Consider the following 14,976-nt stretch of genomic DNA (forward strand, 5'->3'; position numbering starts at 1 on the left):
TGGATACTGGCATCTATCAGTCGTTTAAACTGGTGGATATTTTTGAAAAGTATAATATAACAAACATTTTCAGTGTAGTCCACATAATGACTGAGAACAGATTTGAAGGAGATAATTCTCCACATTTGTGATCTGTCCTCAGTAGTGACACTGTGTGTTATATGGAGATCTGCTCAACAAGAGACCAAATATGACATAATGAAAACAAAACAGATACACCTTCTGCACAACAGATATTTTGACATGTCATAGCAGGAAAAGCACAGGTGTGAATCACATCATTAATTATGACTGCAATCCATTTAGGTGTGTCAGGTCAATATATTTGAGCAGATAATGTATTTCATTTATAGGGTCAAGTATGACGGATTTGAGGTAATCTTATTATGCTACTTAATGTTCTGTGTAATTTTTTACATAGATCCTAACAATCTGTTTTAAATGTAAAACATGTGTCATCATGGCCCTAAAACATCTAAAACAAGGGGAGGTGTGTTGGGAGGGTCTCAGGTTGAGGGGACTATAGGAATGAGTCACACAGGTGTCTATAGCACTGTAGATTATGTGTACCAGACCTCACTGAGGAGAAACTTGCTCCACCACTAATATACTGTACATAACACTTCCACCCAGTTACATGAGCACCTCAGCTCAGTTTGATCCCGTCCTAACAAAGCCCTAAAACGTAAAGATGACTCATGGTGAAATTATTTCATAGCTACGGCTACACCGGTGGTTTATTCCCGTACATTTTTGGAAATGGGTGTGACCTCATACGTCGTCGTGCCGTCATTTTCACCGAGTTACTCAATGTGACATTATCACGCCTTTACTTAATCCGACCCAATTGCTCTGTCCCGGATTTTGAGCCCACAAACGAGTTTACAAGGAGAGGCAGCTGGAGACAACAAGCAATAACGAAACTTGAGATTTGCCTCAGAAAAGGTGAGGAAGCTCTACTCGACCTCAGGTACGGTCACGTTTATCTTTGGTTAGATCACGCTTGTTTGTTGTGTTTTCACCGTCTTCTTCAGACGAAAACACCATGTCGCTGTATCCTGATGTAACCTCTGTCTGTGTTGAATTATATATTGCAGGCTAGACTGCTGTGCTTTCCTTCTTAATGTTTTCTGTAATAATGAGTTGACGTTTTTTTATACGTGACAGCGATTTTCTGTTTCATCCAGACTAATGAAAAACTTGGTGTTCCGTATTTCCTTGACAACACAAACGCTTTTTTGTTTTAAATCTTTTGAAACCTGTTGCGTTTCCCTTGTTCTCTCTCTAGTTAAGTAATAAATGTTTCATAACTTTTTAAACAGCAATCCGGAAGTTTGAGGGTAACTTTGAAATGCCCTGAGCTACATTGTGTCCAACGTTTTGTCTCATTGGTATTTTTCCACTAACTTCATGTATTGCTGTAGACTGATATGACTGAGTGTAACTCGTACTGTTTCCCATCATTTTCTCTCCCCCACCAGCCGCTGGTCATGGGGGACATCAAGAAAGGGAAGAAAGTGTTTGTGCAGAAATGTTCCCAGTGTCACACAGTGGACGAAGGGGGGCGGCACAAGGTGGGACCCAACCTGTGGGGTCTGTTCGGGAGGAGGACAGGACAGGCAACCGGCTTCTCCTACACACAGGCCAACATTGATAAAGGTATGAATCACTGTTGTGGTGAACACCTCAGATAAGATGTCTGACTGACTGCTTGGTTGATTTATGGACTATATGGTTGCAACTGATGCAGCTAAAGCAAAAATAGGCAAATTAGAAACCAAAGAGAGCACAGGTGCATCCAGGATGTTGTCTCACTTGTCCCTTGATTGATATGGAGCAGACATCATCTCAAAAGATCAATTCATGTCAGTTAATCAATTAATGCAAAAGACTGATTGCTTCTGCTCATGACTGACAAGAAGAGTCAAAGCTACCTCACCGTTACTTGTAATAGATCACCATATGCTGTATAGCCAACCAATAGAGCAAATATTTCATTACCCCAAATGGTGTCTGAGCCTTCACTTATGCACAGACACTTGCAGCCTGGAATGCCAGAGAAAAAAGGTTTTACTTGCTGTCGTCATGATCTCCGACACCATGAAATTGCTCTACAACTCTCAGTATAGTTCAAGTTTCAGTATGCAGTTGTATGCTCCGTACATCCCAAACAATTGTTAAACTCATGGACTAGACTGAAGATGCCCACTGACCTATTCATTGGCCCAGCTGCTGTGAATATGCTCTGTATGTATTGGCTCTTTATGAGAATCCATTATAAGTCTTGGCAATTTTGCTCCCCATAATGTTCTCTATTCTTGGAAGCAGAAATAGTGTCATCATGAGATATACTTATTAATTTGTTTGGTTTTCAATTGTTTTAACATGGTGTCAAATACTGTCTTTTCTTCTTCCCATGAATATAAGAGAAATGTGAATATTCAGGTATGTGCAATAAATGTGTCACAGTTACTCCTGCAGTGCAGCAAAGCAGCTTGGTTCTTGTATTTCCTATACGTGACAGACGGAACTTCAATGGCTGACAAGGGCTAACGCGCTGCAGCAGCCCAAAACACTTCAATTAGGAGAAATGTGTTGCAAATTCAGAAACGATGCCGATTCAAAAATGCATACAAAACAAATACAATGGAAATGTGCTGCAAGTGAAAAAATGTGCTGCAGGAAGCCGAAACCAATACATTAAAAGTAAATATGCTACAAATACAGAGACAATGCAAAAACGTACAAATCCTCAAACAAATGCAACAGAAAAAATGTTGCATGTCCACACAACACAACGGTAGTTCCCCTGGCCTCAAAAGGGAGCGCTAAGTGGAGCAGCTTGAGCTTTGACTGGAGAGACTAGACCTGAGACAGTTCAGAAAGTTATAGATCATCTTTTCCCAGACCCATAGACATATAAATGTATTGGCTACTGATTGTACATCAACGTTGCCGCCATATTGGCCCAGGCAAGACTGACCTGTAAACAAACCCAAGTAAACAGAGGAACTGCAGCTTGTCTGGATAAAAAAAAGCTCTATAATGTTTTTATTCCTCAACTGATTTCAATTAGTAATTTTTATATTCAAGGGTTTATGATCTACATTAGAGTAAAAAGAACATTTTGTCTCCAGATACTTACTCACAATAGTTTAGGCTATAATTACCATTTTCCATAAGGAGGAATGTGCATCAGGTTTACATGAACTGAATTATTTACATGGCCACTCTACAGAACAGCAGGTCTGAACAGGCAGGACGGCAGTGACTGAGCTTTGCCCTAACACGAGGCAATAAAACCTAAATACAATCATTAGATGTGTGAGAATGCAGATATGTGACAAATACAGTAATGTTCATGAAAACATAATGCAAGCCTTCTCATGTTTTAACGTGTATGTTCGTTGTTTTAGGCATCATATGGGACGAGGAGACTCTGAATGTTTACCTTCAAAACCCAAAGAAGTACATTCCTGGTACCAAGATGATCTTCAGTGGGATCAGAAAGAAAAAGGAAAGACAGGATATTATAGCCTATTTAAAGGACGCCACCTCCTAATACACTGACAACATAGAACCCACATACAGCTGTGGACAGAGGAAAAACACTGTACATTGACAGAAAAATAACAAAGTGTGATCTTTGTTTTAATTTTGAGTTCATAATTTACAATATTTATACGACTACATTTTGTTACATTACAACATTGCTGCCACGCTGTGTGTAGGAGGCTGTTTTTAATTATTATTCCTGCAGTTTAAGGATTTTGCAGGCACTTCTCAGCAGGGCTTTTTAAAGAGGCAGCCTTCCTCTGGACTTTTCTAAAAACAGTTTAGAAAGTTGTTTACCTAAAAACTTTACTGCCACTTGCACAGAAACTGTGGTTTCCCACACTTTGCATTTTCGCCACTTTAACTCTTACCGCTTAACAAAACAGTTTTTTAAGCTTATTTTTCTATTACATTATGTTTACTACTTGTTAAGTATATTTCTGTTTACATATAGTTTTCTTCTGTGGTATAAAAATGGGTAAACTTTGATAAAGTGTTTGTATTAAACTGTGCTGAACGGACTACATTATCTCCCCTTCTTTTTTTATAAGCCACTGAGTGTTATCGAATTTTATTGGTGTAAAGCACTTTAAAATCAATATGTTTTGTACCCACACATTTTCTTTTCACATAAAAAAAAGTAAGGTCAGATAGATTTGTCTTTTACAGTTTGTTTTTAGTTAAAGAACCATGCTTAAACTTGGTCTATTGTTGGGTTGCTTATGCTGGGTCAAAGGGGTTGTAAGGGTTTAATTCGTTGTTGGCAACCTGGCTTACTTTGTCCCAACTGCTTGTTCATTAATTTTCCCGCTTGGCCGTTGTCAAATTATCTGTATCAATCTTGCGTTCAGAGATTCACTGCTAATTCTGGTCATCACAATTTCAATATTAATTTGAAATTAAACAGTTACCTGCACTCTGTGGGCAGAATTGCCCACAAAATATTTTGAAGTTCAATAACAACTTCAATAACATTAGCTGCTAAGTATGGCCATTGCACATACATTTCCAATTAAAATGAAACGTTTTCAGTAATGTTAGCTGTTAATTTATGGTCATCAGAATTTCAAAATTCATTTGAAATAAAACTGTTACACTTACTTTACCGGGCAGCATCACCTACGAAAAATTTTGAAGTTAGGTCAAATGAGACAAAAAAATGACAAAAAAAATAATGATTCTTAAGTGAATACACTGTGAAGAAAATTGAGTAAGCTGCTGAAGTGTCCATTATATTAATTACAGTATATGAATAAAATATATCTTTAATAACATTAGCTGCCAAGTTTGGCCGTTAAAAATACCTTTCTTATTAAAATGAAACTTGTTTAATAATATTAGAAGCTAACTTTGGCCATACCACCACCAGACCGCCTGACACCTGCTCATACGTCTTTCTCTTTCAGAACAACTGCTTATATAGTCCCTGTTTCTACCGAACAACTAGCCTGGGCAAAACCAAACTTTATTTAGGGGATCTAAGTAAATGTCACTTAAAAAGATTAATTGACAAAAGTTACTTTTATCAGTACACATCAACAGTACAAACAAGATGTAATTTGTAATTCTCTAAACAAACAACAACAATGTACAATTGCTCCAAATCAGACAAATACTTATTTACACAGTAGATATTAAACTTATGACCAAGTCAAAGTCATGGTATGACCCATGACATCATTGATGACATCACCAAGAGGATAAACTATGGAAGTGTTTGGCCGCCACCCCCTTCAATTACTCCTGGAATCCATGGTGAGTGTGGTGAATCAAATCGTTCAGATTAAACCAATATGGAACAGTGAAAGGTAAATGTAACAAAACACAATGCTAACCACAAACCTGTCATATTCAGTGTTTCTAGTGCTAGACAAAGCATGAGATTTCTGTTCTCACAATTGCTGTATACATACACACACTCATACACAAGATGTAAGTGCAAGTTACATTAGCTGCTAACTTCTGGCTATCACCATTACAAAGATAGTTTTAGCGCCTCCTAACCTCTGATTATTGCAAGGCTAGCTTTAGCTAATGATATGGGTAGCATTAAGCTACATTACACAGTGCCAGTAACATTAGCTCCCCAATTTGGTATTCATGAATTAAATGGTAAGAAAAAATGATGTCAGTTACATTAGCTACTAACTTATTGAATACAAGGCTAGCTTGAAGCTAAGTAATGCAGTGCCACTAACATTAATCATGATGCTAGCATTAGCTGCATTCAAAGGCTAGCATTAGCTGCTTTTTTCAAGGGGTAGCATGAGCTAACCTTTGGACACGAGGCTAGCATGAGCTCCAAACTTTAAATTCTAATGGTAAGATAAAATGCCAGTAACTTATAGAATACATGCTAGAAAGACAAAAAAAATTGTAAATGAGACTGCAAGGGAAGAATAAAATCTAAAGGAGAAACAAGAAAATTTAAATCATTTGTCCTGTTTTGATATGAAACATGATCAAGCTTTTTTCACTCTCAGATCCGTCTTTCTTTCAGGGTTTAGTTCTTTCATTCTCAGTTCAGTGTTCTTGTTCTCAGTTAGCATTTACAGTTTTCTCATGTGGGTTTTGTTTTACAATCATGGTTAATATTTATTGCTTTCAAGTTTGCTAGTGATTATTGGAGGCCAGTAGCCAACTATTTAATTTGGAACTGATTTGTATGGCAGCACTCAGCGGCATGAGTGAAGTTACTGATGGCCACATTGGTCTGATGTTTTATCTACAGCCCTTCTAATCAGCCCCAAGAATGTTCATTTCCTGTGTAATCAGGAATAAGATCTTCCAAACAGTGAAAAAATGTATTCACTGAACACAATGCCTGTAAGATCTGGTGTGTGCACAACAGCTGTGTATGGGTGTGTGGGTTTAAAGTAATATTAAAAATAGTAAAAGTCAGAACTACTATTTCAAAATAACTTGAGTTTGAATACAAATTTAATTTTTTTGCCTTTCACATAATTGCATTTGGCCATATTTTGCTTTCAATGTTTGCAATCAGTGGTTTTTGGTGATCCTACATTTTTTTCTGCATTTTGATACTGATAACTAAATGTCAGTTGTATTGCAACACTAAGTGACTGATGTGTAGCCTAATTAACAGGGGTTGAGAATTTACAAAATGCAGAGACCAATCCACCGTTCCTGCACATTTTGTACCTTGGAGATGAGATGATGACATACCATTAGGACACACCATCAAAACAGACTCTTCACTGTGGGCTTTAGATGTTTGTTTCATGATATTTGACATCAATTACACCAAGCACTGCCTGGAAATTTCCCTAGCATGCAGAGTATATTATGTACATTTGTATTCATGAATAATAACTAAATTTTGCAAAACATTTGTAAAATGTCATTAAATGTATATTACATAATTGTTATATAGTATACTGTTGTTGTTGTTGTTGTTGTTGTTGTTGTTGTTAAAGTATCAAGGCGGATGAGACTGGAAACAACCCAGCAATAGAGTTTCACTCACTAGTATGGGGCAAATTAAGAACATTTTGGGTCAAGTGGTAAAACCCAGCACTTGGGTCAAACAAACCCAGTGCATGTTCTGTCCCATAGTTACCCAGCAGTGGAGTAAAGGTTGCTGTTATTTTTTAACCCAGCAGTTTTTGAGTGCAACTGCTTGCCTGTAATGTTTTTACTGAGTTGCTGTTTTACTGTTATTACTTTTCCAGATTATACCTTGACCTTGACTTGAGCATTAATACTTAATGACACTTAATGAGGACCAGTATGAAGAACATGATTCTTTAAGACAGCGTTATAAAGATGGAGAATTAAATAATGAATACAGCAGGCCTTTATAGTGACATGAGTTATTGATATATTCAGCAAATCAAAAAGTGACACTTGTCAGCGATATAGTTAAATTTAAAGCCATCCATAGTCATATTAATTTTATTACCGGACATAAATATATAAGGTTTTGGGAGTTTAGGAGTTTGGAGTTTGTAATGGACAGTGAAGTTATGCAAGACTATGGAATAATGATTTCATTTTTGTTATGAAGTAAAATATCCAGCAGAGGGCGCCGTTTCACTGCTAAAGAGATCATCAGCATCACTATGGATATAAAACGTGCCAAGCGAGTGCAAGCATGCAGACTTGAAGTGTCAGAACCATCCCAGTCATTCAACCTGCCGTTCTGAAGTCGATCCAGATGACACGAGTGTTAGTGTCCCTCTGATCCAGACCCGCTGGGACTGAGCTGCTGTCACCGCTGTCTTTGCTCCAGTCAGTGGCCTCTGTTGGGCATTTGGCGCCCGGAGAAGAAGGTCCTCCCTCCACACAACTGTTGTATTATTGACCGGCGGAGGGAAAGAAGCGGGTCGATAAGTGGATCAGATTTATTAGTGGTCCAGATTGGCTACGGCACGTCAAATGTCAGAGGAGTCACGGTCCGTGCGACTGCACACCGCGCGCTGCATTTAGGTGAGAGGAGCGCCAGACATAGACTGCGCGTCTGCAAGTGCGGTACAATTTCAAGTGGAAGGTAAGGGGGATGTTGTGCGTTTCAAGTCATGGATGTGTATGACATTGCTTCTCTGTATGATTAGGATATTGAGACAAGGTGGACATTTCATTTAATCAGATTAAAATAAAAGGGGTGTGAGCCATAAACCGATGCAGCATCTTTTCTGCGAAACACGTGGTTCAACACGGGATTATCATTTTTAAGGATTTCCGACATGTACTAATTGACCTGCATTCATCAAATGAAATGTGAGAATGATCTTAATGCTTGTTTGAATGAACATGTGACAGCCTTACTGATATGATTGTTACCGGTGAGTGGTCGCCTATGATTCTGTCTTAGGGCTGAGGGAGGTTGCTGCACAGCTGGAATTACAGCGGTGGCTGCATCTGCTGCAGTGTGGAGCTGCAACAAGTTTATTATGCTGTGAGGAGAGGGAGGGAGAGAAGGGCTTAAGAGGACTAAAGTGAGGGAGTGATGAAATAGTGACACCCTCAAGACAGATTAAGGAAAAGAAAGTGGCAGCTGCCAGTAGGTGCATTAAGCTCAGACAGTATAAATAGTGTGTGTGACAGCTTGTGTTGTGCGTTTTAGGGAAAGCACAGCAGCAGAATGGAGTTGGTCAAAATTGCAGTGTCCTTCCACATCCTTCTTTGTCCTGCATGGACCGTATCCCATCACCCTTACATGGACAGCATCCTCTCAGCCCAGGCAGGTAAGACATCCAACTGTGTGTGAGTGGATTGCAAGACTGACTGAACACATGCAACGGTCCGTCACTGCTGTGATTCACCATAGCAAGCTGCCAGTGATGCATGCTGCTCTCTGTTTTCCTTTCAGCCCTCAGGTCGCTGGATGAGCCGATGAGGTTTGACCCTTGTTGCCTCATGTCACCGCCTCCGCCACCGCTCTTCCCTCCACCGCCTCAGCTGTGGAAGCGAGGCAGCCCCGTGGGTCTTCACAATCACACTCCGGCTTGCATAATGCACCCTCATATACATACATTCATATACACACTGATTGAAAACCTACTTTCTTTGGTTTTGTTTGTGTGTGTGTCTGTCTTTGAAGGATGGTATCGGCATTTTAGAACCAAGTGTAATTGGAGGAGAGGGCCAGCAAAGAGAAAAACCTGTGATACCAGGGTGTTCACCTGGACCACCAGGACCTCCTGGACCCCGGGGTCCAGAGGTAAGGCCTTGCTTCAAGATGAAATACTACTCACTTTTGTAAGCCTCAGCTAGTAGCTGCACCACTTTTTAGTCTTGATTGCATCAAATTGTGTAATCAGCCTGTTGCAGCCATTTTAAGGCAGTGGATGGAAATATTGTTAAACAAGCAATGACCTTTTTAGTATTGATTTTTCTCCACATATACTGCTCAGTAGGGAATATGTGAGCTGTATATAAATTTGATGTCATTTTTCAGGGTCATGGTGGACTGCCCGGCATAAGAGGACCAAAAGGGGAGAAGGTGTGTGTTTTTTGTGAATATGTCTCTAATGTATTTTGCTAAAGAGGTATTTTTTGCACGTGCCATTGTGTTCTTCTCTGCTCTAATGAGTGCTCCATCTCCTCTCCCCTCATTTGTCCTCCTCCAGGGAGAAATTGGACGGCCTGGGTCAAAGGTGAGCTGCTCCTCCTCTCCTGCATATCTTGTTCTCTCGCTCATCTCTCTCTGGTCCATCTCGCATGTCCTTGGAATAATGCAATCTGGATTTCTCCCTCTCTCTGTCTCTGTTGTCCATTCGACGCATCCTCAATCTCTGTGATGTGATTTGTCTATTGATGTGCTCAGAATATCCTCTGCAGCTGCTAAATGGGTCATGCTACATAAGTCTCAGTGGCCGCTGTAACCACGTAGCAAAGCTTGATCGCATCCCTGGATGTCTCCTGTCCATCGTCCTGCTCCTCACCTCTATATCACTCCCCCTCTTCTTTCCTTCTCCTCTGCTCCTTTTTTCTCCTCTCTCTCCTCCTTTCCTTGGCCTGGCTCCATTAGCCCGCGTACTGGACTCCAGTCCTGCTGATCCAGCCTCTCCAGCACTGCACTTCTGCACTTTAATCTCCCTAAGTGCTTTTGCTCTCCATGATAAATCACTCCACACAGCAGCAGGTCCACAGTATCTCTATAGGCTGCTGTTTTAATGACAGGCAGCTAAATGAGAGCACTCTGCTAGCATGGCAGCAGCTCTGGGACACTCGCCCAGGTGTCACCAAGATGTGAGGCTGTTGTGTAATATATTTGGCTCTCCTGCTTGCAGGGAACTGGTGATAGAGTGATCTCGATTAAGGCTTTATTCCTGTCCACTAACTGGTAAATCTCAGTGGCGTTGTCAAAGCTTTGCAAGCCAGGTTTCGTCCTCTCTCATTAGGAAATCATAGTTAGTTAGTTTGACTTGTTTGTGACACTTTCTAAACTTGTTTTATCCTTATTAAAACATGAAACAAGCATCAGAGGGAAGGTGCCTGGCAACCCACAGACATTCCAGGAAGTAGGCGTCCTCCACAAACTCGTTCAGTTTAATGACACTTTTGCAGCAGGTTCTGTGTTAAGAATTGAATGAGCACTAATAGTTTCACCAAGTACTGGTTTGTGTTTTCTGTAGGGTCGCACAGGAGCTCCAGGCCTCCCGGGGAAACAAGGACTACCAGGATGGCCTGGTCCAGAGGGAGCCAAGGTAAATCTCCTCTAAGCATGAACAGATTTTTGTGAAAAAAAGGCTCATTACTGGTGTGGTATATGGTATATGGTATGTCACAAATCAAGAATATGACACAGACAGTATATATGGTATTACTTTTTTCAATTAGGGTGAGAAAGGGGATCCAGGACTCATGGGATTACCAGGACTGAGGGGACCACCAGGGACAAAGGTTAGTCACAATTTCACAGCATCATGCAAACAATCATGTTGGACTCGTGTTGGATTTCCTTCTGTCTGATCTGCTGTTGCATTCCTCATCCGTCTTTTCAGGGTTTACCTGGTTACAAAGGAGAAAAGGTAAGTTCAGAATCCCATGTTTTATAGTAACTGCTTGTTACTACTAAACTATTATATCCCACATTTCACCTTTACCTTTTCTTTTTTAAAAGGGGGCTCATGGAGACTCAGGGTCAGCAGGACCAAAAGGCGATAAGGTTTGAGAGAAATGTTTCTTATATGGTCCTCATCATTTGATTAGGTAGTGGAATCGTCTTCAATAGCTTCTTCAAGTATTGATTGGAATCCAAAGTGGTTCATGAGACACCGTCTTTCAGGTCTTTACATTTTGAGCTGTTTTAATAAACGGTCAGCCTCAGAGCCAGATTATATGAACATTAAACACTTTATGAGTTCCTGCTCTGCTGAGGGAAGGACTTCTCTCATGTCAGGCTCCCATTTTGTCTCTATTTAGGGTTCCATTGGCTTGCCTGGGATGCTTGGCCAAAAGGTAAGATATATTTAATAATGACTGATTGATTCATTTAATCTGATTATTGCTTAATTTTGCTTTTCTCCCAGGGTGAGCAGGGACCAAAGGGAGAACCAGGAGTCTCAGGGAAGAGAGGACCGACTGGGCGGCCTGGGAAGAGAGGCAAACAGGTGAGGGAAAGACACAGAAGAATAGTAGACAAGAGCACAAGGTTGTTGTCTCCCTCTAAATTATATTCATTGCATGTGTGTATTTGACATGTAGTAGGCCAGGGCTTGCATGTAAGATGCATGTTGGCATCGGATTTTTCACACATCTTGACAGCATCATTTAAACTTGGTGTGGCCACTGACACATGCTTCTCCTCATTCTATAAACTGAGTCAAAGCTGAAAGCTATGTCCGCTCACGGGCTAATTCTGTCACTGAAGTAACTCAGCTTTACTTCTAGCTCTAAGTTTAGACTTCTGCTGGGGCTGTGGGGCCTTTGGCGTCTTAGTCTTCTCAGCCTACACATTTATATATGCACGTACACACGCCCATTTCCCCAGATTATCACAGCTATGCACAAGTGGCAGTGGCATGTAGGTCACCTTCAGTGTGTGTGTGTGTGTGTCTGCCTGTGTGTATTTTCTAATACAGTAATGTTTCCTGGTTTGCACAGGGCGTGAAGGGCCAGACTGGAGGCCCAGGAGTCATGGGCCCCCAAGGTCCCCCAGGTCCAAACGGTCAGCCTGGGCCACCTGGTCCACCTGCCTCAGGTAACTCATACACATCAAATACACACTCATACACAATTACCCTCAGTTTGCTATTGATATAATATCAAAGTAAGGCGCAGGCATGTGTGTGTTACCCACCCTCCTTTGTATGACATGTATGTTTTTCTTGCAGGTCTCTATCTAGTGGGGGAAAAGGGAGAGAAGGGTCTCCCAGGTCCGCCAGGTCAATGTGACTGTGACACCAAGCTTGGAGCTAATAATGCTCCTTTTGGAAGCTACACACAAAGAAGTGGCCCCAATAAAGTCCCTGCAGTAAGACCCTGTTCCTTCACTATAAGTTCCTTTACCATCCAAAATGAATGTGTGTCATTACTGAATGAATCACAAACTCATCAGCCGTCATTGTTTGCTCGTAGATATTTGTGGTCAACAGTGAGGAGGAGATGGGCCGTCTTCATATGGACAATGCAATAGCATTCAGGAAGGATCAGAGGATGCTGTACTTTAAAGATAAAGATGGATGGAAGCCCATACAGGTAACACCTATTACAGTGTTATGTGATTGCAATACTGAGCTGTAACTCTATATATATTGTAACTGCTGGTGGTGGAAGCTGTAATATTTCAGACATTGGCTGCAACATTTACAGAGCACAACTTTGCATCAAGGCTAAAACTGTGCTAAATTTGAGCATGAAAGTGTATTTTTGAACTCGCAAACAGTAATTAATAATTTAAAAATCTCAACTCAAGGTCCACCTTCTAGCTTTTTACATCACATTTTCACAGTAGATGGAGTTTGCTCATGGAGATGGCTCCGTTGTAAAAACTAGCTGGTCATAATATGGGTATACTATGAGTTTAAAGCTCTTGAAAAAGCTAATAAATGTCTGCTACTACTAAATGTACCAGGTAACATAAACCTTTCCCACCTACTTAAGTCTAGTTTTAGCCTGGATGCCTTGACATCTTTTCACCCGCAAACCTCAAAACCTCAGTGTCTAGCATCTCTGTGTACCTGAAATGTCAAGTCAACGCTTGTTTTCTCCTTTACAATTCATCTAGCCCTTCCAGCCGTTCCAGTCCACAGAGAAAGTCCCAGACAGAGTAGGTGTGTGTGGGGACGGAAAGGTGCAGCCCCAGCATGGAGAGGAGTGTGACGATGGAAACCAGATTGTCACTGACGCTTGCCTGAGTGAGTTACATCCTTCCCGTGCTCATCCATAAACACATGCCCAGCTATGTAAAGATAAAGACAGATGGTTAAAGAATGATCTGCAGGCAGTGATTGTAGTGATGCAGGCAATTTTAAGCTGCTTTTAAAAGACCCTATTATATGTTATTCTAAAAATTCTTAACTACAAAGTAGGTTAGGCTTTTTGCTGCACAAACATCATGCTGTCATATACACAGTTGCTCATGAGATGCCCTGCAGAGCCTTACTTCAGCACACCACAGAGTCTGAGCTCACATGGCGGAGGATAAAGGCAGTACACAATGTGAAACCTTTGCTTGATCTTTCATTAATCTCTCCCTCTCTTTTCCTGCCATCCTCTCACTACTCTCTTCTTGGCTGTTCAATTAAATTAGCAAGAAAATGCTGTATTGGCATCACTGAAACACACAGGAGTGCCAAAGCAATTAGTAATGTCTTCCCTCTCCCTTCTCTCCCTTGCTCTCTCTTACGTCTGCCACAACACTCTCCTCATCTCCTTCCCTCCCGTCATTTCAGACTGTAAGTGGGCCTACTGTGGGGATGGCTACCGACATGAAGGCATGGAGGAGTGCGATGGGAAGGACTTTGGTTATCAGACCTGCAAATCCTATCTTCCTGGGTATGCTCAGTCACAGCTGTCAGAGTGGATACATAAACATACACTAAGTGTCCATTTACTTGGGTACACCTTGCTACTGTAGGTCAGCATTTCACAGAGATCTTCTATGCCAAGATAGCACAATGCGGTTCCTTTTTAATCAGCACCATATTTATACTGCGCCCATCTGGGGATTGTAAAGGTCACTTCAATGAACTACTGTACTTTTACTGCAATGTCTCTGAAGCTATGTCCCAGCACTAGTTATCGCACAATGTTTTAGATGTTTAAATCTCTGTATGTTTTAAAGTTATGTTTTGAGATGTAGTTTGACACGTTGAGAAATACACATATGCTTAATTGCTGAGAGCTAGATGATGTCCAGAAGTAAAAATAAACAAATCTGCCTTTTTTATATCTCACTCCAGCTCAAGCACATAACTCCCGGTAAAAAAATAAAAACAAAATATAACTTGTTTGTTTATTCTGTATTAAACTGAAGTGCAAAAATGGCATCTCCCCATTTTACAAGGGGTTATGTGCTAGACTGTCTCTTGGCATTCACTAACTTACTGGAAGAGCTGAGCTAGCCGTTTCTCCCTCTTTTCAGTGTTTATGCTAAGCTGAGCTAAACAGCTGTTGACTCCAGCTATGTATTTATCATACGGACATGAGAGTCGCACTAAATCTTCTTATCTAACTCTTGGCAAGAAAGCAAATACGTATATTTCCTAAATGTTGACCTATTAATTCAGATAAGAACTAATTGTAGAAACTGGGAGGCGTACTGCATAACCTGGGTAGATACAGAGTTTGACTATAGGTATACACTTAATGCAATAATTGCACTTGTTATAAGTCATTTTCCATGTCTTCTGCAGATCCTTTGGGCAGCTCCGATGCACCGACTCTTGCCTCATTGATTCCACTGGCTGCAAGTACTTCACCTGAATTGATAAGTTACAAAACAACAACTTT

General features: G+C 40.7%; 2 protein-coding genes across 3 annotated transcripts; both read left to right on the forward strand.

Moving 5' to 3' along the window:
* Positions 1 to 794: 794 nt before the first annotated feature.
* LOC111223286 (cytochrome c-a) lies at positions 795 to 4,176 on the forward strand. 2 transcript variants are annotated; one of them, XM_022747374.1, is made up of 3 exons: positions 795 to 970; positions 1,482 to 1,659; positions 3,417 to 4,176. In XM_022747374.1, the coding sequence occupies exons 2-3, from the start codon at positions 1,491 to 1,493 to the stop codon at positions 3,560 to 3,562; spliced, it is 315 nt and encodes a 104-aa protein (XP_022603095.1). In that variant the 5' UTR covers positions 795 to 970; positions 1,482 to 1,490; the 3' UTR covers positions 3,563 to 4,176. The 2 variants fall into 2 exon arrangements, with proteins under 2 accessions (XP_022603095.1, XP_022603096.1); XM_022747375.1 differs by having other exon boundaries at positions 795 to 945.
* A 4,483-nt stretch (positions 4,177 to 8,659) lies between these two features.
* Positions 8,660 to 14,949, forward strand: LOC111223094 (acetylcholinesterase collagenic tail peptide-like). The gene is made up of 17 exons (XM_022747123.1): positions 8,660 to 8,762; positions 8,888 to 8,997; positions 9,119 to 9,238; positions 9,476 to 9,520; positions 9,648 to 9,674; positions 10,656 to 10,727; positions 10,861 to 10,923; positions 11,025 to 11,051; positions 11,144 to 11,188; positions 11,446 to 11,481; positions 11,553 to 11,633; positions 12,127 to 12,223; positions 12,357 to 12,496; positions 12,601 to 12,720; positions 13,250 to 13,379; positions 13,917 to 14,019; positions 14,880 to 14,949. The coding sequence occupies exons 1-17, from the start codon at positions 8,660 to 8,662 to the stop codon at positions 14,947 to 14,949; spliced, it is 1,389 nt and encodes a 462-aa protein (XP_022602844.1).
* The last annotated feature ends 27 nt before the right edge of the window (positions 14,950 to 14,976 follow it).

The sequence above is a fragment of the Seriola dumerili genome, unplaced genomic scaffold (genome assembly GCF_002260705.1).
Source record: "Seriola dumerili isolate Sdu_G_001 unplaced genomic scaffold, Sdu_1.0 BDQW01000110.1, whole genome shotgun sequence".
In the NCBI taxonomy this organism is placed as follows: domain Eukaryota; kingdom Metazoa; phylum Chordata; class Actinopteri; order Carangiformes; family Carangidae; genus Seriola; species Seriola dumerili.

Excerpts from the sequence above, each read along its gene's own strand:
- LOC111223286 (XM_022747374.1), top strand. The coding sequence starts at position 1,491 with ATGGGGGACATCAAGAAAGGGAAGAAAGTGTTTGTGCAGAAATGTTCC. Across the intron at positions 1,660-3,416 it reads ACAGGCCAACATTGATAAAG|GCATCATATGGGACGAGGAG; the intron begins GTATGAATCACT and ends TCGTTGTTTTAG.
- LOC111223094 (XM_022747123.1), top strand. The coding sequence starts at position 8,660 with ATGGAGTTGGTCAAAATTGCAGTGTCCTTCCACATCCTTCTTTGTCCT. Across the intron at positions 9,239-9,475 it reads CTGGACCCCGGGGTCCAGAG|GGTCATGGTGGACTGCCCGG; the intron begins GTAAGGCCTTGC and ends GTCATTTTTCAG. Across the intron at positions 11,482-11,552 it reads CTGGGATGCTTGGCCAAAAG|GGTGAGCAGGGACCAAAGGG; the intron begins GTAAGATATATT and ends CTTTTCTCCCAG.